The sequence below is a fragment of the Chaetomium globosum genome, genomic scaffold (assembly GCF_000143365.1).
Source record: "Chaetomium globosum CBS 148.51 scaffold_5 genomic scaffold, whole genome shotgun sequence".
Classification (NCBI taxonomy): Eukaryota; Fungi; Ascomycota; class Sordariomycetes; order Sordariales; family Chaetomiaceae; genus Chaetomium; species Chaetomium globosum.
This window is the reverse complement of record NT_165980.1, coordinates 121,476-142,059: the sequence shown is the minus strand read 5'-3', so window position 1 is coordinate 142,059 and position 20,584 is coordinate 121,476. Positions and strand designations below refer to the sequence as shown.

At 56.2% G+C, this 20,584-nt stretch overlaps 9 protein-coding genes across 9 annotated transcripts; 5 read left to right on the top strand and 4 right to left on the bottom strand.

Annotated features, from left to right (window-relative positions):
• Positions 1-484: 484 nt before the first annotated feature.
• Positions 485-2,860, top strand: CHGG_06866 (uncharacterized protein; the record flags this gene model as incomplete). Its single annotated transcript, XM_001224521.1, has 3 exons — positions 485-544; positions 821-1,117; positions 1,229-2,860. The coding sequence occupies 3 exons, from the start codon at positions 485-487 to the stop codon at positions 2,858-2,860; spliced, it is 1,989 nt and encodes a 662-aa protein (XP_001224522.1).
• Positions 2,861-4,030: 1,170 nt separating this feature from the next.
• CHGG_06865 (uncharacterized protein) lies at positions 4,031-4,447 on the top strand (the record flags this gene model as incomplete). The annotated part of the gene is made up of 1 exon (XM_001224520.1): positions 4,031-4,447. One exon carries the CDS (start codon positions 4,031-4,033, stop codon positions 4,445-4,447), a length of 417 nt encoding a protein of 138 aa, XP_001224521.1.
• A 697-nt stretch (positions 4,448-5,144) lies between these two features.
• On the bottom strand, positions 5,145-6,913 carry CHGG_06864 (uncharacterized protein; the record flags this gene model as incomplete). The annotated part of the gene is made up of 3 exons (XM_001224519.1): positions 5,145-5,161; positions 5,329-5,830; positions 5,894-6,913. The coding sequence occupies 3 exons, from the start codon at positions 6,911-6,913 to the stop codon at positions 5,145-5,147; spliced, it is 1,539 nt and encodes a 512-aa protein (XP_001224520.1).
• Positions 6,914-7,571: 658 nt separating this feature from the next.
• On the bottom strand, positions 7,572-8,787 carry CHGG_06863 (uncharacterized protein; the record flags this gene model as incomplete). Its single annotated transcript, XM_001224518.1, has 2 exons — positions 7,572-8,648; positions 8,701-8,787. The coding sequence occupies 2 exons, from the start codon at positions 8,785-8,787 to the stop codon at positions 7,572-7,574; spliced, it is 1,164 nt and encodes a 387-aa protein (XP_001224519.1).
• Positions 8,788-9,171: 384 nt separating this feature from the next.
• CHGG_06862 (uncharacterized protein) lies at positions 9,172-10,891 on the top strand (the record flags this gene model as incomplete). Its single annotated transcript, XM_001224517.1, has 2 exons — positions 9,172-9,294; positions 9,356-10,891. 2 exons carry the CDS (start codon positions 9,172-9,174, stop codon positions 10,889-10,891), a joined length of 1,659 nt encoding a protein of 552 aa, XP_001224518.1.
• Positions 10,892-11,164: 273 nt separating this feature from the next.
• On the bottom strand, positions 11,165-12,216 carry CHGG_06861 (uncharacterized protein; the record flags this gene model as incomplete). Its single annotated transcript, XM_001224516.1, has 3 exons — positions 11,165-11,372; positions 11,428-12,065; positions 12,127-12,216. 3 exons carry the CDS (start codon positions 12,214-12,216, stop codon positions 11,165-11,167), a joined length of 936 nt encoding a protein of 311 aa, XP_001224517.1.
• A 1,375-nt stretch (positions 12,217-13,591) lies between these two features.
• CHGG_06860 (uncharacterized protein) lies at positions 13,592-14,611 on the top strand (the record flags this gene model as incomplete). Its single annotated transcript, XM_001224515.1, has 1 exon — positions 13,592-14,611. One exon carries the CDS (start codon positions 13,592-13,594, stop codon positions 14,609-14,611), a length of 1,020 nt encoding a protein of 339 aa, XP_001224516.1.
• Positions 14,612-15,017: 406 nt separating this feature from the next.
• Positions 15,018-16,445, bottom strand: CHGG_06859 (uncharacterized protein; the record flags this gene model as incomplete). The annotated part of the gene is made up of 1 exon (XM_001224514.1): positions 15,018-16,445. The coding sequence occupies one exon, from the start codon at positions 16,443-16,445 to the stop codon at positions 15,018-15,020; it is 1,428 nt and encodes a 475-aa protein (XP_001224515.1).
• Positions 16,446-17,834: 1,389 nt separating this feature from the next.
• On the top strand, positions 17,835-19,996 carry CHGG_06858 (uncharacterized protein; the record flags this gene model as incomplete). Its single annotated transcript, XM_001224513.1, has 2 exons — positions 17,835-19,131; positions 19,320-19,996. 2 exons carry the CDS (start codon positions 17,835-17,837, stop codon positions 19,994-19,996), a joined length of 1,974 nt encoding a protein of 657 aa, XP_001224514.1.
• Positions 19,997-20,584: the final 588 nt, after the last annotated feature.

The window sequence follows — 20,584 nt, the reverse complement described above, 5'->3', positions numbered from 1 at the left end:
ATTCTGGATGACCCACCTGTGCAGATCCGTTACGATTCTGAGCAATGGGAGCAAAGGAAGTGGAAACAGGGTCGTGGAGCGGCACCTCTGAGCAAAAAAACCGGTACACACAAGCGATATACGTCTATCTTCGTACCATATCCCTCAGTCAAACCAAGCCCGATCTTTCTCAAACAAAGTGCAATACAATCCTTCACTGCCGCTCTCTCTATTTCCGCAATATTATTTATTTGTCTGGATTGGTGCTCTGTGCACAACTGTCCTAAGTGTGGTGCATGTATAAGCGAGGCTTGCAGGCGGATCCACTTAAGCTGGGTTGTGTGTAACCGTGGGTTGTCATGGACGAACACTCCCTCTGCAGCCCTCCTTCCAAGAGGCACGAAGACGTGGCAGTCAGGCGACATTGAGAGCACAATCAACCTGGTACTGGCCTCTGCAGAACTAGCAGACCAACTACTCAGATGCACGATTCACCCCTGCGACCATGGCTCAGACCACAGAGCAATCGAGACAGATTTTGACGCCACGGTGGAGGACCGTCCCAGTGAGACGAGGTTCCTCTTCAAGAACGCGCCCTGGACGGAAATTAGGACTAGGGTGGCAGCAAACCTCGAACGCATCCCCTGGGACGGCAATGTCCAGCAGCAGACGGACAGGCTCATGGCAGCGGTAACCGAGGCGGTCTACGCCCTGACACCTAAAGCCAAGCCCTCACCATACGCCAAGCGGTGGTGGACAACAGACCTGACACGGCTATCGCCAGACATACACCGTTTTGGAGAAACCTGGCGAGATCTCGACGTAAGGATTGGGCAAACAGCACCAGAGCTCGAACAACGAGCCAGGATGGCAGCCAAAGAGTACCACGACGCCATCCGCAGACAGAAGAGTTCGCATTGGAACGACTTCCTGGGCCGATGACGCTAACATCTGGCAAGCAACGAAGTATCTGCAAACCGGCAGCGGCACGATGGGCGATAAGATACCCCCGCTCGTCCGACCCGATGGCTCCATCACGGAGGGTAAAGCAGAACAAGCGCAGGAGTTACTCACCGCCTTCTTCCCACCTTTGCCAGCGAGAATCGAAGACGAGGGCCAACGACCTCAACGGGCGCCGGTACACATGCCAGACACATAACAATGGAGGAGATAGAACAAAAGGTCCTGTCTCGCTAAGCCATGGAAGGCGCCCGGGGAAGACGGTCTACCGGCAATGGTATGGAGACAGCTCTGGCCAGTGGTCAAAGACAGGGTGCTCCATTTATTCCGGACGTCGCTTCGAGACGGCGACATCCCCAGCCAGTGGAGGAATGCCAAGATCATCCCATTGAAGAAGCCAGGGAAGAGCGAATACACTCTAGCCAAGTCCTGGAGACCCATCTCGCTGCTCTCCACGCTGGGTAAGATACTGGAGGCAGTCATTGCGGAGCGTTTATCCCATGCTGTGGAGACCTGCGGCCTTCTACCCGCCAACCACTTCGGAGCCAGGAAGAGACGCTCGACCGAACAGGCTCTCCTTCTGCTTCAGGAACACATCTACAAAGCATGGAGAGCTAGGAAGGTGCTCAGTTTGATCAGCTTCGATGTCAAGGGCGCATACAATGGGGTCTTCAAAGACAGGCTTCTCCAGAGGCTCAAGGCAAGAGGGATACCTGAACCCCTGGTCAAGTGGATCGACGCCTTCTGCTCCAAGCGCACAGCGACCATTGCCGTAAACGGGTTCACATCTGGACGGCAAGAGCTGCCCCAAGCGGGTCTTCCGCAAGGATCGCCGCTGTCTCCAGTGTTGTTCCTCTTCTTCAACGCCGACCTAGTGCAGCACAAGATCGACGCGAACGGAGGCGCAATTGCCTTCGTGGACGACTACACTGCCTGGGTAACGGGCCCGTCAGCGGAGTCGAACCGCACTGGAATCCAAGCTATCATCGACAAAGCCCTTAACTGGGAGAAACGGAGCGGTGCGCAGTTTGAAGGCGAAAAGACAGCCATCATACACTTCACGAGGAACATGGAGCGATTTTCAGAACAACCGTTCTCGGTCAAAGGCGAAGTGGTCAAACCGAAGGAAAGTGCGAAAATCCTAGGTGTCGTGATGGATCGCGAAGTCCGCTACAAGCAGCACATTGCTAGGACGGCAGCTAAGGGCCTCGCAGCCGCTCTGGCCCTGAAGAGGCTGAAGATGCTTTCCCCGCGGACAGCGAGGCAGCTATTTGTTGCGACAGTAGCCCCGGTCATGGACTACGCTGCCAATGTCTGGATGCATGCGTGCGGGGAAAAGGCACTGAGCTGGCTGAACAGGGCGCAGAAGATCGGGGCCCTGGCCATCACGGGAGCCTTTCGAACCGCGGCAACAGCCGTGGTGGAAGCTGAAGCGAGCATCTACCCCGTACGAGAACGACACGCCCAGGCAGCAGCCAGTCTGTGGATCAACATCCACACGCTGCCCGGAACGCATCCCCTTGCGATGAAGAAAGTCCGGACCACCGTACGATTCGTATCTCCGCTGCAGAAAATTGCCCGCGTGGCCGAAGGAGTACGAGTTGACCGGATGGAGACAATCCAGGAATACGCCGTCCCGCCCTGGGTACCTCGCCTACGACCGACGCTCGAAGCCGATCGAGGGAAGGCGGCCGAGATGGTCAACAAAATTTCGGGAATCGTGGCCGCAACCAGCTCATCCGTAAAGAAGGGACTTGGACCAGGCTGCACCGACAAAGAGGGAACTCGGTCAACTTTCTGTGGATACCAGCGGAGATTGACTTCGCGCTGGGGTCAGATGCCAAGGCAGCAGCCCAGAGAGCGTCGAAGCAAGGACGCACACCCGACTCCCAAATACCCCAGGCCAAGTCTACCGCGATGAGGCTGGCAATGGAAAGACAACGGGCGACAAGAGTTCTACCTGTAAGCGTGGGCAAGTTCTCAAAGGCCATGGACGCAGCACTACCAGGCAAGCACACGCGCCATCTCTATGACAAGCTGAAGCGAAGGGAGGCCTGCGTATTGGCGCAGCTCCGAACCGGAATGGCGAGACTGAACGGTTTTTTGAGCAGGATTGGGGCGGTCGAGTCAGACCTTTGTGCCTGTGGACAAGCGAGGGAATCAGTGGAACACTTTCTTTTCCGATGCGTGAGATGGACAGCTCTGAGGGAAGACATGCTGCAATGCACAGTGGCAAGACAAGGAAGCCTCTCGTTCTATCTGGGAGGGAAAGCGCCATCGGATACAAGGCATTGGTCGCCAGATATGAAGGCAGTCCGGGCGACGATCAAATACGCAATGGCAACAGGAAGGCTGGAGCTGAATGAGGAGGAGAGTCTAGACCAGTCACAGTAGAAGAAGCCGACACTCAACACCACGAGCCTCAACCACGAGCCTTAACCAGCAGGTCCCGCTTTAGCTGCTGAAGATAGGACGCTGAACACTTGGAGAAAGTAGCCTCCAAGTTGATCTGCTAACAACAACTCAAGGCAAGAGGTAAATGGTGCAGCGAGAAAGAGGGAAGAAGTAGGGGGCTTGTACGAGTTAAAGGCAAACCGATTTGATCCGGATGTAGTTAGCGTGCTAAGGCCCTATAGGCCCAGTGCCTCCGGGCGAAATAAATTCCATCCATCCATCCAGCCTTGGTGCAAGGTGGGCATCAACTCAACTCACTGTGCAACGTCAACTCAACTCAACTCAACTCAACTCAACTCAACCGAACTTATGCAAAAAAAAGGCCCAACTCAACCCAACTTCGGGGCCGGGTTGAGTTGGCGAGTTGAGGTACATTGAGGCCAAGACCCCTGGAAATTCCTCGTGGCACTAGTCTGTTTTGGTGTTCGTGTCATTGCCCAACAGCGCTTTCGGCACCGGATAAACCTGGTATCCGGAAACAAACAAGGCAATTTGGCTGCCCTCCTACTTTTTCGGCCCTTTTTAGTGGTGTTGCAGGCCAATCGAGTCTTCCCTGCCGCGCGTACCTGGGGGGCAAGCCGACTGCGACCTTCCTGTCCTTACTATGTACTGTGCCTAACCACCTACTGAACCCACTATGCCTCCCTCCGTTGCTTCTGTTGCCGACACCGACCTCTCGACCGAGCTATTGACTGTCCAGACGTCCTCCGACCGTACGCTAATTACGACTGCCGCAGTTGCCGCGCCGCATCGCCACACTTTCTACGCTCGCCGGCCGGACCCTGCAACCAGGGATGAGCTTCAGGCCTACCTATGTGAAGAACCTCAGGAAATCCACGATGCTGTGGAGTGGTGGTTGAGCCCTGGCAGAAGGAGCGACTTTCCACGCCTTTCCATCATGGCGTTGGACTTGTTGACGATACCGGCGATGTCTTCAGAGTGCGAGAGGGTATTCAGCAGGGCCAAGCACACAGTTGCCCATCAACGCCACCGCCTTGATGATGATGCTATCAATATCGTGGAGAGCCTCAAGCAGTGGAGTCGGCTGCGGTAGGGGTTCTGGTTTGGCTCACGGGGCTGGAGAGTAGGGTGCTTAGGTCTGGATCAATATTTTTCGCTGTATTACATAAGGTCTTGGCGTTGAGTTGCAACTCGGCAACTCAACTCAACTTGTGAATGGCCTCAATCAACTCAGATGGCCGGAGGCCCAACTCAACCCAACTTCAGGGCCGAGTTGAGTTGAGTTGAGTTGTTGCCCACCATGCCTTGGTGATGCCTTTCTTTACCGGCTCGCCTCCCACATCCGTGGGGATGTGGAACGACGATGCGCCATAGGCCAGCGCTGACCGGATGCACTTTGTGTACACTTCTCGCGCTTTGGCTGGCCCCATTCCCCACGTCTTTGCCACGATCCTCGACGGGGCATAGCTCTGGGTCCTCAGCTTCTTCTCCACAGCCACCAGGTGAGGCTTCCAATTGGCTTAATGGAATTTGGCTTTGAAACGTTAGTCTTAAGCCTTAATTAACCGCTAAGCAAAGGGGAAGGGGTAACGGGGTGGCTATTGGGATTGAGGTGGACTTCCAATACACCCAGGCTCCAGGCCAGATACAGTGAATCTAGAAATCAACACACACACCAACCTCCTCTGAGAAGCTTAATCTGAGAAAACCCATAAATTTGTTGCTTGGTCCTGAAACTGTTCTACGTGCTGTCTATTCTCCATTGTATCATCCTGCTAAAAGTAATGCATTCAAGGGCAATGGAAGGCTAGGACAGAAAACAAAAGAGAAAAGGGGGTATCACAACAAACTGTTCTTGTCCATCTACGGGGCTTTCACCAACCCCAAACAACCCTAGGCACGGTTCAGTACCACGCCGACTTCTTCCCCGCTTCGATGCTGTCCACGACGGGTGCACTTTTCCGTCTGGCACACCTTTCCTCCGGTCTAGCCGCTTCGCCTTGGGGCCCGAGCGGCCCTCGTGATGTAGTGGGTACTCGCCCAAACAGCCCGCCACCTGGCCGCCGGGTCGCTCAGGGGGTAGATGTCGTCTGCCCCATTGGCCCCTTGAAATGGAACCAACGAAGTCTGTAAGGTCAAGGGTTCGAACGCTGCAGGTGTGAGGCTTGGTTCTGATCTTGCTAGGGTTGAAGTTCTTCTCCTCGTCCCTGTTGACCTCATAGTCGTACCAGTAGGCATAGTTATTCAACGACGGATCCCAGAGCGGGCCCTTGTCGGTGATATCCTTGAGCATCTTGAACGGTAGGACATATGGGTGCATCCCAGGTGACGCATACATGGCGTGACTGCCGACGGCGGAGTAAATGACGGGCCGTGCCGGCTTGCCACCCTTCTGCGCTCGTTTCTCGAGGGCCTTCCAAAGATACGCCTTGCCGCCAGCGTGCTCGCTGAGGAACATGGCCCGTGGGATGCCGTGCTGGAAACGTACCATGCAGTGCTCCCAGTCGCCGACATGGTTCCCGAAGCGGATATTGAGTACCGTCTGGCCGAGGTTGTAGCTGTAAAAGAAGAACCAGAAGGCATCGACGATACCGGCTCCCTTGTCAACAAGGATAAGGACGGCCGGAGCTTTCGAGTAACCGCTAGGACCAGGCTTGCTAGCCTCAGTATCCTTTGGACCATCCCACACGATGGGGCGTTGAGCATCGAATCCGGATTGCCGCCGCCGAAGCCCTTTGTGCTTGTGGGATGACATCCTGGGCGGGACGATGCGACGTGGGGGGTGGTCTCTGTCGACGTCTTTCCAGGAAGAATCGTCGTCGGGGCGCCGCGGGGGATCTTGCGCGCCGTCATCCCCGTCATCCCCATCCGAGCCATCGTCCTCGAAAGGTGCTGGAATGGAAAATCGACTATGGAGCCATTCCGGCCTCGACTCCACATCATCCTCGCTCGTGGCGAAGACCGTGCCATTTAGAGCATTGAGGTGCGCCATGTTCCCGAGATCCAAAGGCTCACTCGTGTTGACCAACACACCCCTCAAGTACGGCTTCATGTGGCGGACATGTTCAGCAATGTCGGACGGCCAGAAGTGTTCCCCCGAGTAGAGATGCACCAGCGGCGCATGGTCGAGTACATAGTCAGGCACCGCCTTTAGGATACGCGCGCTGCTGGTGCTGTGCGCGCGGGGCCCGCGCCTCAGGTCTTTCCCCGCCGGGGCCGTCTCCCAGTCACTGACCCCAACCTTCGTCCCGAACACCCAGTACGTACTCAACCCCACGGCGAGCGATTTCAACTCGTCTAGTGTCGAAGGCCCATCGTTGTCAAGCGAAGGTGCATCCCAGCGTATGTGTTGTAGGCCACAGAGACCCAGCCAGCGGCATGCCTGGCGATCGACCCAGCTCGGCGAGGTATTAACCCAGTTTTTATCCCTCTCGCGCTCTTCCGCGTCGGGCGGTGTCGGGTTGAGAACTCGCGGTAGGAGCCAGAGCACAAAGACTAGGGTAGCGAGGAAGACACCGGCGATCGTTGCCCTCCGAGCGCTGTAGGCTATGAAGGACATTTCGTGGCGGCGCGTGCCTGGGGTAGGCGCACGATTATCGGTGTTGAGTTCGAAGAATGGCGCTGTGAAGTGGTGCTTGTGTTCAAGGGTCTTTTGTCTTAGGCATCGGGATGGTCGGATGGAATGTGATCGGCGGTGAGAGGACAAAGTAAGTCGAGGTTCGAGAGTGGCGCAGTCGCTGCTTCGTAACGGTCAGGCGGGCAAGCAATTTACCTTCGTTGTCCAGCGGAATGGAGGAAGACTGTTTCGAAGGCTCCAGGGAAAAGAAACACAGGCAAACAATTGAAAGTCGAGATCGTCAAGTGGGATGCAGGGCGGCACTGGAACAGGGCTCGGCGTTGCAGTGCTGGCATTGACAGCGGCGTTGGCAGGAACGCAGGGGAGGGGCAACGTGCATGTGCATGCGTCAGCGTAGTTGTAGTTACTGGTACTTGTTGATTACCAAAGAAACTGTTGGTATGGAGGTATCAATACTCAAGTATTGGGCACAGAACATCCGCCCCACCACCCGATCGGCTGTTGGGGCAAATGGCAGGTTCCACAACACCCTCGTGCTTCCGAAACCCGGAGTTGCCGGTGTGCCAGACACCAGACGGTTTGCCACGGGGTTGGCTTTGGCGTGCGGTATGGTTTCACGGCCCGAGTGACTTTCAACGCATCACCGGTTCTGGTCATCCGAAATGTCGTCCCAGTGCATCGGCGTTGGAGTTGAAGGACCCGGCCGATCCATCCTCTGTCCAAACCGCGATAGCGCGCCGCTGTCTCGTCGAATAAGTGCAGCACGCCTCGCTCTCTTTGGCCAACCTCGCCTCCCTCCTATCCTCGGCACGTAGTTTCGCTCGGGTGACCTCAGCCCTAATATCCTCTCCTCCCTCCTCTTGTCGCGCCATCTCACATTCCTTACGTAGTCCTGTCGCAGCTTTTTCCGCCGGCGTTCCTCTTCCTCGTCCTCCACCATGAGCTTGTTCTGCCTCGTCTCCAGCGGCTGGATTGTGACCTCGTCCGTTTCCCCGCGTTTCCGTTTCAGGGCAATCAAGTCCTCGAGAAAATGGGCTTGGGGTTGTCGTTGGCCGCTCTTGTCCCCGCCGATGTGTACGTAGATTCCGCCGTTTCGCTTGTATCGCTCGGGGATATCCTCCTCAGAGTAACCAAACCCCAAAAATACGCCCTCCGACAGCATATCCCGTTCCTTTGTCTGTAATGTTGCCTCTTGGAAGTTGATCCTTGTCGCGCTCGCCGCAAGTAGGTCCATATTTTGCGGGAGGTGACGGAGAGCTGGGAGAGGCGCCGGGTCATCGTGGGGGGTAAAGATCATCTCGGTGCCAATGTTTTCGCACCATGAACCGCGGAACACGTGGTTGCGGTACGAAACTATCGGCTCTTTTGAGTGCAGTTCCAATATTTGGATTTGTTCTGATGGCCTGTGGTTCTTTTGGCGCTCCCTTTGCCCCTGCTTCTCGGTGGTTTGCACAAGCAAGGGGTCGATTGGGGGCTCTGTCTGGGCTTGCGGCTGTGGGACACCAACCGTGTCGAGATCTACCTCTTCGCGCTCGGGGGGCTCTTCGTCGTCGGCATCTTTGTCGTCGAGGAGGTCTGGGTTTAAGGCTTGAGGTTCCGACGCGTTGAAAAGAGGGTTGTACCACACCCTGTATCCGGTCCGCGTGGTATGGACAACGTCGTCGGTTCTGCGCTCGAGGAAGTCGCGGACCGACAGGTCAAGGGTCAGGTAATAGGTCTGCTCCGGCGGTGAGAAATAAGGACACGGTACGCAATATGGCAAAGCATACCTCTGTTTCTGTCGCGGAGTATTCGTACTCCCAGCCGTCATCATTGTCGGGCTGGTCATTCAGCTGATGTTGGCCGGAAGACCCCATTGCGATTGATGTTGAAATCCTGTCGCCGATATCTTCGCCGTTATGGTTTGCGATCGAGTAAGATGTTAATGGATGGTGGGAAAAAGAAATGCGACTCTCGGTTGTGAATTGGGCAATGGACTACACGACAGCAATTGAACATTCACGAAGAGCGGCCATCCCTGGGCGATCAATCCGAAATCTTAGCGGTCGCTGGAGGCAGAACCAGGATCCCTGCCCGGTTCCGCATGGCGGGGTAATTGCGATTGACGGACCCTGCCCCGCCATTGAACTGCCCTGAGATGGAATTTATTTTGGGTTAGCAGCCATCCCATCCATTGACTCACCCAAGTTCCCTGGAGTCAGTCACCAAACACCACACGGCAACGGACAAGCATCTTCAAAATGCCCAAAGTCCACCTCCTCGATTACGTCGCCGGCAACGTGCGCAGCCTTGTCAATGCCATCGAGAAGGTTGGCTACGAGGTAGAATGGATCCGGTCACCGGAGGACGTCAAAACTGCTGAAGTACGGACGAACCCTTGACGCGATAAAATGCGCCGAGAAGCTGACTCAATTTGTCTCTTAGAAACTCATTCTCCCCGGTGTTGGTCACTTCGGTCACTGCCTCTCCCAGCTTTCCGCCGCCGGCTACCTCCCCGCCCTCCGCGCCCACGCCGACGCCGGGAAACCGTTCATGGGCATCTGCGTCGGCCTGCAAGCTCTCTTCTCCGCCTCCGCCGAGGACCCCGGCTGCCCCGGTCTCGATATTGTCCCGGGGGCACTGGAAAGATTTGACGACTCGGCGAAGGCAGTCCCACACATTGGGTGGAACAATGCGTCGTGTCCCACGAACCCCACGCTCTATGGTCTGCGCCCCGACTCCAAGTACTACTACGTCCACTCGTATAAGTTCCCGTACAAGAAGGGTGAGCTAGAGGCTCTTGGTTGGGCGGTTGCTACTGGTACATATGGTAACGAAACGTTCGTCGGGGCCGTGGCCAAGGGAAACGTGTTCGCGACGCAGTTCCACCCCGAAAAGAGTGGCGTCGCGGGGCTGAGGGTCCTCCGTGCCTTCTTGGATGGGTCAGGCGCGAAGGCTCTCTCAGACAGCCCGCCTACCGGAGTTGATGGTGATGTGGGCGCGATGATCGCGAACGAGGGGTTGACTCGGCGTGTGATTGCCTGCTTGGATGTGCGGACGAACGATCATGGTGATTTGGTGGTGACCAAGGGGGACCAATACGATGTGCGGGAAAAGTCCGACGACCGGTCGGTACGGAACCTGGGCAAGCCCGTGGAGATGGCGAAGAAGTACTATGAACAGGGGGCAGATGAGGTCACTTTCCTGAACATCACATCCTTCCGGGATTGCCCCGTTGCCGACCTACCGATGTTAGAGATTCTACGGAGGACATCAAAAACGGTGTTTGTGCCCCTGACGATCGGCGGTGGCATCCGGGATACTGTGGATGTGGATGGGACGAAAGTGTCAGCTCTAGAGATTGCAACCATGTACTTCAAGAGCGGAGCCGACAAGGTGTCGATCGGGAGCGACGCCGTAATCGCCGCCGAGGAGTACTATCGGGGCGGCAAGGCCTTGTACGGCAACACCGCCATCGAGCAAATCAGCAAAGCCTATGGCAATCAAGCGGTCGTCGTGAGCGTGGATCCAAAGAGGGTGTATCTCCCCAAGCAGGATGCTACACGCCATGCCACGGTAAAGACGAAGACGCTTGGGCCAAAGGGAGAGGAATACTGCTGGTACGCGTGCACGATAAAGGGTGGACGAGAGACAAGGGATCTCGATGTCGTGGAGCTTACCCAAGCCGTCGAGGCTATGGGTGCAGGGGAAATTCTTCTTAACTGCATCGACAAAGATGGCACGAACAGTGGGTTTGACTTGGAGCTTATCACACAAGTTAAGGAGGCCATCAGGATACCGGTCATTGCCAGCAGCGGAGCGGGCAACCCAGGCCACTTTCTTGAAGTGTTCCAGGAGACCACCACTGACGCTGCATTGGGTGCCGGAATGTTCCACCGGGGAGAGTACACTGTGCAGCAAGTAAAGGACCACCTCGGTGAGAAAGGACTGGCGGTGAGGAAATTCGAGGGCGGGCTGTGAAGCCACCTTCAACCAAGCCACAAAACCAAGAATACTTTTTGATATAGACAGCCATACTCTGAATTTTGTATATACTTTGAGTCATACCGTCCAACGCCTTCCCCGTTACGAACGCAAGGGCACCAATTTCGATCGTGATACTTTCAAGAAGGGATTGGCCCAGCATCAAGCCAATGAGAAAGAGAAAACAAAACCACAGAACCAGAAGATCGAGGACGCTACCGAAACCCCTGATGAAATCTCCAAAGAAGGGCTCGCCAACCCTTCCTATGCCTAAATCTCCATACCCATGAATAGCCATCGATTGCTCAGAACGTCGAACCCGGGCGACCAGAAGTCAAGCGTGGTGAGCGAGAAGCCAGCCCACTGGAGGCCCTTGGCCAATCCATTTATTTCCTCCGCGGGTATCGACCGTTCGATGCAGATAACCATGTGCGAGCAATCAAGCGGTCCCTCGGCGAGCTCGATAAGAGCGACGAGTCTGTGAAGTGTATTAGTACGATATCTACGGGACTGCGAAAAGAGGGAGAACGTACGCTTGCTTCAAGTCGCCAGTTATGGAGTGTTCATCGAAGAAGACGAATAGCGACTTGGTTTCCCCTGTGGAATCTTCAGCTACGAAGCCGCGGAAGCTGGCGCCGCCGGCGTAGTCCCAGATTTCCAGCCAGCCCAGGACCCCACCAGCGGCACCCAAGCGCCGGCGACCCATCATGGTTTCATCCATGATGGGGAAGTCGGTGGGCGGCGTCAGCTGGCCGTAGTGACCCACGGCCTGAGCACGCCCGTCGTTCCGGCTAGCGTTGTTGCTGATGCTGTCGTTGTAGCTGCCGTTGCTGTAATAATTGTTGTTGCTATGAACACTGGCCAGGCCCGAGCCCTGCAGCGCCGCGTTCCTCTCACCCAGAAGCATGGCGCGCAGTGTCTCGCAAAAGAATCTCTCACATTCTTCCCTGATGCGCAGTGTTGCCCCCCCTCGGCGGCGATGCCAGGCACTACTCGAGGTGTCGTTGGTAGTGTCCGAGCCGTGACGACCGACGCTGTGCCCGCGTGCTGATGATGACCTCGCCTTGGGGGTCAGCGCGAGCTGGTTGGTCGACGTGAGGGCCGCGAGGGGGGGGCTTGATGGCGGCGATGGAAGTCCCGTCGAAGGGACCTCAGGAATACCACTCGGCCCCTGCGAGCCCCGTAGTGCAGTAGTGGAGGCCCTTCAACGAGGCCGTGGACGAGTCCACAACATAGCAGCTGGCGAGGATATTGGCCTGACGGGCAACGTCCTCGCCATAATTACTACTACTGTTCGATTTTGGTGATTTCATGGGCGCCATTGCTGCTGGATGCCAGGGTGTTGGTTGGGAAATGGGGCGTTGGGAATGGGTTCGGGTCAATTCGACCGATCGATGATGGCAGCAAGCGTTGTCGATTGAGTTTTTTCGAGGTGGTTGGAGATAGGTGTTGGCCTGATCAAAGCTTAAAGCTGGCGATGGCAAAGGATTCTGGGCTTTTATGGGTTGGGCTGACAAAACAGAGTTCCGGTGAACCTGAGGGAAATCCCAGTGGCCACAGCAAAAGTGCAAGTCTTGGCGTTCGAGAACTTATCACGTGGTGTGAATAGTGGGGCTGTGGCCAAGCTGCAACCAACCAACGCCTTTTGCGGCACACGTTTTTGGAGACTTGGCGGATCAACGGCACGAAATTCAACGGCTCCGTCAAGCCATCGGCCTGTTGAAACCAACATATCGGGTTCACGCAGCCAGAACAGGATTCTTTTGAGTGCTGGGCCAGCCCAAAACCGGGAAACTGGTGAAAATGGGACCACTATCCAATCAACCGGAATAAATCACTGCAATTCAACCCGACGGGAACCTTCTTGCTGTCAGTTCTTGGGCTCCCGTCTTGACTTTTCTCAATTAACGTTACACACACCGCATTGCCGTCGTGGAGGAAGCCAAGACATGCCGAATTCTTGTGCAACGGGTATCCATGTTTCGGGCCGCGGTGGGTCGCGACGCCCAACGTAGCGGCGTGTTGCTCCACTGTTGGCGACGTCTTGCAGATGCCCCGTCTCCGGTGTCAGTCAACACCTGAATAGTAAGTTATCGTTGTGCAGCTCACGGCTCGTTCCAGGTGTGTGTGGCTTGATACACTGAGATTTGGAACGGCATTTGGTGTTAACCACGGCTCGGCAGTTGGGGCAGGGATGGTCCCGCACTGTAGATAAGGGACCTGGAGAAGCGACAATGCGGGGAGTGTCAGGTGGTCGAACCCCGTTACCAGACCATGCTATTGCGTCAACACTTTTTGGGACTGACTTATAAGCTCGCACGGAGCTCTTGGCCCAATGAATCCCCATCGTTTGAGGCTATCTGACCAGTCTTCCAACCAAATCGAGCCGCTGTGTGCCAGCCCTACTGTCAGGCGACAGATTCCGAGACGCCGAACGTGAAGCGACTGATGGTGAATGAGACATGAACATGCCGGGAATCCCGCGAGGAGACGACAACGCTTGCTCCAAAAACACAGCTTGATCGCCTGGTGAGAATCTGGGGTTTCACCCTTAACCATTCAACATCCACGCCCTAGGTTTTGGGCCTGGCCGAGCCTTCACAAGCCCCATCAACAACAACATCGTCATCAACAATACCGGCAACAACAACAACAACAGCAACGTAACATCAGCGTAACAGCAACTCAACAAAAACCATGTCTTTCCTACAACCCAGCGTGTCTGCACCACCATTACCCTCCAGACCGAAGTTCCCGCGCTATCTCCTCCCCGCCCTCCGCATTCCCTTCACTCGATGGCGCATCCCCGAACCAGCGCTCCAAACCCCAGGCAGCTCAGACCCCCCATCACCAACCGGAAGCAACACCAGCACAAGCACCAGCAACACTTCAGCCGTGCCCTCCCTCTCCACCTCGCCAACCTCACCCACCACCCCCTCCACCGCCGGCCGCCGCCTCTCCCGCACCCGCCCCGACACCCTCCGCTGCCGCTCCTGCGCCACCGACCTCGCCTTCCACACCCAAATCGTCAGCAAATGGTTCCGGGGCCGGCACGGGCGCGCCTACCTGGTCGCCCCACCGCCACCCATCTTCCCCACGGCGATCCGCTCGCGCGTCCACGCGCCCGCCAACACCATCACCCACACGACCAGCATCCGGCGGCACGTGCCCTTCACGCCCGTGCTGGTGCCGCAGCCACCCCCGCAAACCGCCGCCGCCAAGGTCGCGCTGGCCGGGGACCTCATCGACGAGCTCGTGTCGGGCGCCAACCTGCTCAACGTCACGCTCGGCCCGGAAGAGGACCGGCCGCTGATGACGGGCCGCCACGTGGTGGCGGACGCGCGGTGCGCCGTGTGCGGGGCCACGGTCGGGTGGAAGTATGTCTCGACGGGCCAGCCGTCGCAGGCGTACAAGGTGGGGTGTTTCATCCTGGAGACGAGGCGGGTGGTGAGCTGTCGCGGGTGGGAGGACGGGGATGAGTGGGTGCATGGGCGGGCGGGGTTGTCGCTGGATGGGCGGCCGCTGGGGGTGGATGGGAGCGAGGAGGAAGTGATTCCTGTGGGGTGGGCGGAGGACTGGAAGGGGGAAGGGGAGAAGGAGCAGGACGCGGTTGTGTTTGACTCGGACGATGAGGACGAGTGTGAGGATATGTTTGAGGGGGTGTGGGATGCCAGGGTTGTGGCGTGCCGACGAAGACGAAAAGCTGGGAACGCCTAAGAGATGAGATGAGATGAGATGGGTTTTGGGGCACTCGGGATTCGGACGCGCATGAGATTTCCTGCATTTTCTCATTTCTGTTCTGGGTTGGGGACCGGCGTTTGGAACTTGGACCGAGAGCATCAGACTGGACTGTGGAACGGAGAGACAACATTGATACCCAGGGATAATGGTAAGCACATGGGGCTGGTGTATGGCAATAGCTTAAAGTACAGGTAGGGGCCATGACATGTTATGGCATATCAAATACATTCTGTACCCATAAACCACGATGCGAATGAGAATGGCCTGAATTCTTTACTTTAAGACGTTGACCGCTCTAGTCAGTTAACCAAAGGTTCGTATTACGTGCTGGGACGAGAAAGCCCTCGTCCACAGCAAAGTCCCTCACCCCGCACCAGATTGTTTAGTTGATGGGCTCCTCAGCAACATAGTGCAGGTAGGCGCCCAGAAGCTTGATGCCCTCGATGTAGTTGCGCTTGTCCAGCTTCTCGTTGATCGAGTGGGCACCGTCCGTGGAGCTGCCCATCGGCAAGAGCAGCACGTTCTTGCCCGTGGCTTGCTCAAAGGTCAGGGTCACAGGGATACTGCCACCTTCGCGAGTGAAGTCGGGCTTGACGCCCCAGACGCGCTCGGTCGCCTTGGCCGCGGCGGCGAAGTTCCAGTGATTGGGGCTGGCGACCCACCAGTTACCGGTGTGCTGGGGCCATACCTTCAAGGTGTTCTTGGAACCGAGCTTCTTGAAAACGTCCTCCACGTAGCGGCACACCAAATCGTTGGTCTTGTCGATCTCCATGTTGGGCACCGTCCGGATCGAGAACTTGCCAGTGACCTTGGCCGGAATGACCGTCTTGGCGCCAGGGGCCGAGAAGGCACCCTCAATGCCGTGCAGCGAGAGCGAGGGGTTCCGCCACCGAGCCATTAGGGTCGACTTCTTGTCCTCGAAGATGGTCGTCTTGCTACCGAGCGAGTCGTGGAGAGTTTCCATGGTGAAGGCAATGTTGTCATAAAGACCGTGCTCCTCCGCAGTGATGGGGGCAACCTGCTCGACGATACCCGGGATCAGGATCTTGCCGTCGGTATCGACCAGCGACGCCATGACGCGCACCAAGTCTGTCATGGGTTCCTGCGCGGTGCCACCGAAAACACCGCTGTGGAGGTCCGCGCCAGGACCCGATACCTCGATGCTGTAGTAGTTGCACCCACGCAGACCATACGTCAGGCACGGCTTCTCGGTGCCGAGCCAGTAGTTGTCGCTGATGCAAACGGCATCGGCATCGGCAAAGTACTTCTTTCCCTCGGCGTTGATGAGATCGTCCAGGCCGTCTGATCCGTACTCCTCCATGCCCTCGAAGCACATGAGTAGGTTCACAGGGAACTCGATGCCGGCAGCCTTGTGGGCCTCGATGGCGTTGAGCCAGCCTAGGACGGGCCCCTTGTCGTCGGTCGAACCACGGCCGCACATGCGCCCATCCTCCTTGATGGTTAGGTCAAACGGCTCCGTGTCCCACCCGTCGCTCTTCTCGGCCGGCTGTACATCGTAGTGGCCATAGACCAGAATCGTCCGCTTGTTCTTGTCGTTGCCGTACCGGGCGAGGACGACGGGGGGGAGGTCGAGGTCGGTGCCCTCCTGCTTTCCGAGCTCCCGCAGCTCAGCAGACGCGCCGAGCTTGGTCAGTTGGTCAGCCAGCCAGTGGCCCATGCGGACGACATCGGGGCGGCGAGCAGCCTCGGAGGAGATGGAAGGGATGGCGACGGCCTCACGCAAACGCTCGATGAAGGCGTCGGACAAGGCGTCCACCTTCTGGAAATATCCGTCGAGTTGAGGTGCCATTTTGCGGGCTTGGTGGGCGCGGGTTGCCTCGGTGATGTACGTTCGGGAGCTTCTTGTTGACCTCGGAGCTGGGCGAAATTGTGGGCGGGTCTGTCGGAGAAGACCTCGTGATGATGAGAGACAGGTGGTGCTGGTGTTGCTATAGGGGACACGAGATAAAGGAACAGACCGTCTCAGCAAGCAACCAAGGGAGTTACTTGAAGTAATCAGGTTTGGTGGGGAGGAGAGGAATGAAGTGCGGGGCATTTTGATGATGGAGGGCAGCGCGTGGAGGGGCACCACACCTCAGGAATCAGTAGGAAGCTGTCAGACTTCGGCAGCACTGCCGCGGTTGGCCGGCCTGGGCTCAACTTTGCGGTGCCCCACCCTCTCTCACAGACCTCCTCTCCTTGACGCGTCGAGCAGGTGAATGTTTTGGGGTTACTTTAGCCACCACCGGGTGTTAAACCAATTTAATCCCCCCTCTGTACGCCTCTACAAGTGAGATATTGAATTCTAACAAGTCTTTGTTTTGTTCCTATTTGTTCGCGTAGAATGCCTGGCAGATGTTGCGGAAGCAAAAGAAACCAGGGTTAGGGCTCCCATTTGTGTAAGTCGTCGGCTAGCACCGGCTTCTGTGTCCCTCTCCAACATGCGCACAAAGTTCGAGAACTGAGATCAATGTTCCAAAACTTTTTGTTTTATCAACATTGTTTACCGGAACCTGCAACGACTAAAAATGGAGGCTGTAAATAGACCGCGCATTGAGCCAAGAAGCGAAATGGTAACTATTTCAAGCTCCAGGGCCGACATTTCTGGCCTGAAACAATACTGCCGGCACTTCTACTCAACCCCATTGGCCCGGAATCTTCTCTCCTCACGATAAGCGCCCACCGCGCTACAGCAGCCGCCAAGTAGTGAGACCAAACGCATAGTGATGGAAAACACCTTGTCTGCTTGGCCGGTCTGGGCTGGTATGCCACGCTAGCATGCTGCATGGATCGATCTCAAAACAATACGGACCGTTCCTGGCGCTTGGCGCCACAAGACGCCCTATCCAAGCCATGGCAAAGTCTCACCTTTCCCATGTTAACGATACAGGGCGAAGAGGACATGGGAGTGGTAGTGCCGATCTCCTCCCTTGGGACCGGAAAGTGTATTGCCCGGGGGTTGAGGCTCTAGCCCACTACCCAAAAGCCAGGTTGTGTTCGGACCATGGCCCCACGGCGTGATATACGCGCACTTCTTCCCGGTACTGAACTCGGTTACTAGAGCTCGACCCATATTATCACTCTTCCCGTCCCCGAATTCCGGCACTATCCATGCTTTTACATTTAGGCACCTGCTCCGTCGCCGTCAGGGCCCGGTTTCCACCATACAAGTTCACTCACCTCTTGAATACCAGCAACGATGACTCGGCATGGGTCTGATTTACGTCTGAGAAACAACATTGCTTCTCCTAGTTTTGGCCATTCATCGCCAGCTGCAACTCAGCCGACAACTGGTGTTCCAGCTTCTCTCCCTAAGACACTTAGGCCCGTTGCTTCTAAGCTCCCCGATGCGACTGAGAACGCCATAACCTCGCCCGTCTCCATCCTGGGCGATGTCGAAAAAACTCACACCCGGGCTCGATCTCGGACGGAAACTCCTATCAAAAGTAACGAAGGGCCCGGGAGCGCGGCTCGAAGTAACACTCCGACAGCTTGGAGGTCGCCGTCAGAAAGCAGGCTAGCATTGCGCCAACGAAGAGATCCGCGTCCAACCATTCAGGTACCCAATGAGAAGGTTCAGACATATCTCTACCGGATGGCTCCGCCCGGCCCCACGGAAGAACTGGCAAAAGAGAATCGCAGCCTCCACCAGCGCATTGCGGCTCTCCAACGGACCGAGACCGATTTACTCAACGAGAACCAGAACCTCGCTCACAAGCTGGCCTCTACCCAAAACCGATATGACAGTCGGCAGAAACGATGGAAGGAGGGGCTAGTGGAGAGGGAAGATGAGTTCAAAGCCCGTATCAGGGATCTTGAACATCGACTCGCTCAACAAGAGGCAGAGCTATCACAAGTCGCATTGAGTCAGGCTGGGGGGACGACCTTGGACGATCTGGATATAGTTTCCTGGTTCGGAGAAAAACAAAGCACCTGGCAGGAGTGGGCGCATGATTTTGCCCATCCAGACCCCAACAGAGTACGGGCCGGCCTCCATCCTCTGCACTTGCGTGAGCTTTGCGAAGGTCTCAAAGATTTCGTCCTGCTCACGGATTATGGGGAAATTCCCGAAGAGCTTCTTGCCACGATCGACGATGGTGTTCGACCAGCTCGACTCCTCTTGCATGGGATGCTAGCAAACTTTATTATCTCAGAAACGCTCAAATCCCCGTTTTGGGTGTTCGATGTCATCTCTGTCGACGCCCTGGAATTGGAGAGCCCGAGTCTTCCGCGAGTCAACTCCATGTCACCAATCGGGTTTCGGATGGATCTCGCCATGTGGAATCTCAATATATCTCCCCCTCGCGAGTCCAGATCGCCTCGGCCGGCGCCAATGACGGACCGCCTCGCCGGACCTCAAAATATACGGAAACTGCCCCGGCTCATCACATCAACACAAACCCCCGGTGTCTCCTCGGACGCAGTAACAAAACTTTCTGACCAAAGCTTACCATCACGGAAAGCAATGGAAAGTCTGTATCAGCTATTGTCGGAGCGTATGTCTTGTCTGAACATTCTCCTCGCTTGGACCTTTTACTAACCTTTCAAACGATGTTAGTCCCTGGGGGAGGACAGAATGCAAATTTATGGCGCGCTTCTGTCATGAAGACGTTATTTGAAGGCGGAATGAGCACTAAAGTTGATAGCTTCTTTTTAACTGCTAACAACTCCCACCTTCCACTAGCCGAGGCCAGGCTCAAGTACGCGGGACAGCTCAAGGACAGGTTTCTTAGAGGCCCCGCCCGGTTCCTGCTTCAGCACCAGGAGAGAGCGGGGATAGAGAAGCTGGAGTATCGTCTGGTGCAGGAAATCGATGCAGCGCTGCGCTTCTCGTGTCAGATATGGTGCCGCCAGGAGACTCCTCTTGTCCGCGGTCTCCGAGATCTCACGGAAAAGGCTTTGGGGTTCAACAGCAACGAGATGCAGTTATATCAACCGCGAGCGCCACTTCAAGCCAAAGGAGTTGTCGGAACTGTTGTCAGAAACGCACCACATGCCTGTCACGGTGGTCAGCCAGTGATCATGGTTCTCCAACCCAGCATCAGCGTTAGGGCAACCACCAGCCACGAAGGAGCGGCCGAAGGTCAAGAAGCCAGCACAAGGATATGGACCAAGGCCACTGTTCTCGTGGCAACGCCGAAGGTTTCTGCGCAAGAGTCACCCTTTACACAACAGGGCGCATCTCTGGACACCGCTTCCGTCAAACCCGCGGTTGAACCCCTGAGGTCCCCAACAACTTCCCTAGCCTCATTTATGGCTGGGGAAGAATCGCTCATGATCTTACCGAACATAGCATTTGAGAATGTGCCGCGGCCATTATTGAAACAATCGCCGAATCTTCCTCTACCAATGGCGACCTAACTAGGTGCCGGCTCCCTACCTAAACTACCGACGTTCTATACCACCGACTGCCTGGGCACGAGACCGCCCATTTTCACGGGATACGGGACATTCACGTTGCTTTGCAGCTGAAGATTGCGTTTCGAAATAGGGGGGGGATGCCGTGGTTAAGAGAAAGAGGATCTACATCCAACCGCGCACATCTTTCATCTGGGAGTTTACTTAGCCACCGTCTTCACTTCAATGTTCCCCCGTTTCATTTGATTCCGAGCGCGAGTTTCGTCGAGTGTTAATGAGAGATTAAGCACATTTGATTGGAAATCCGGAGTTAATGGCAGGATTCCGGGGGTACTTTACGTCATGGTCATGCGTTTCATGTTGCTGTTGCCTGGCATGTAGTGGACAAAGTAGTGTACGTTGGTATGTACATGGGGGTCTAACTGCTACCTAGGTACTTCTTCCTTATGAGTGCTTTGCAGTTGGCTGCGACCCTATTCGGTCTCTCTTTCGGACCGATCACCGACCCTTTCTGCGTCCTGCCCGGCGTGCCGGCCTCAGCTTTCGGCCCCTCAGCCACCTCGGCCCCCATTGTCAAATCTAAAGCCCCAA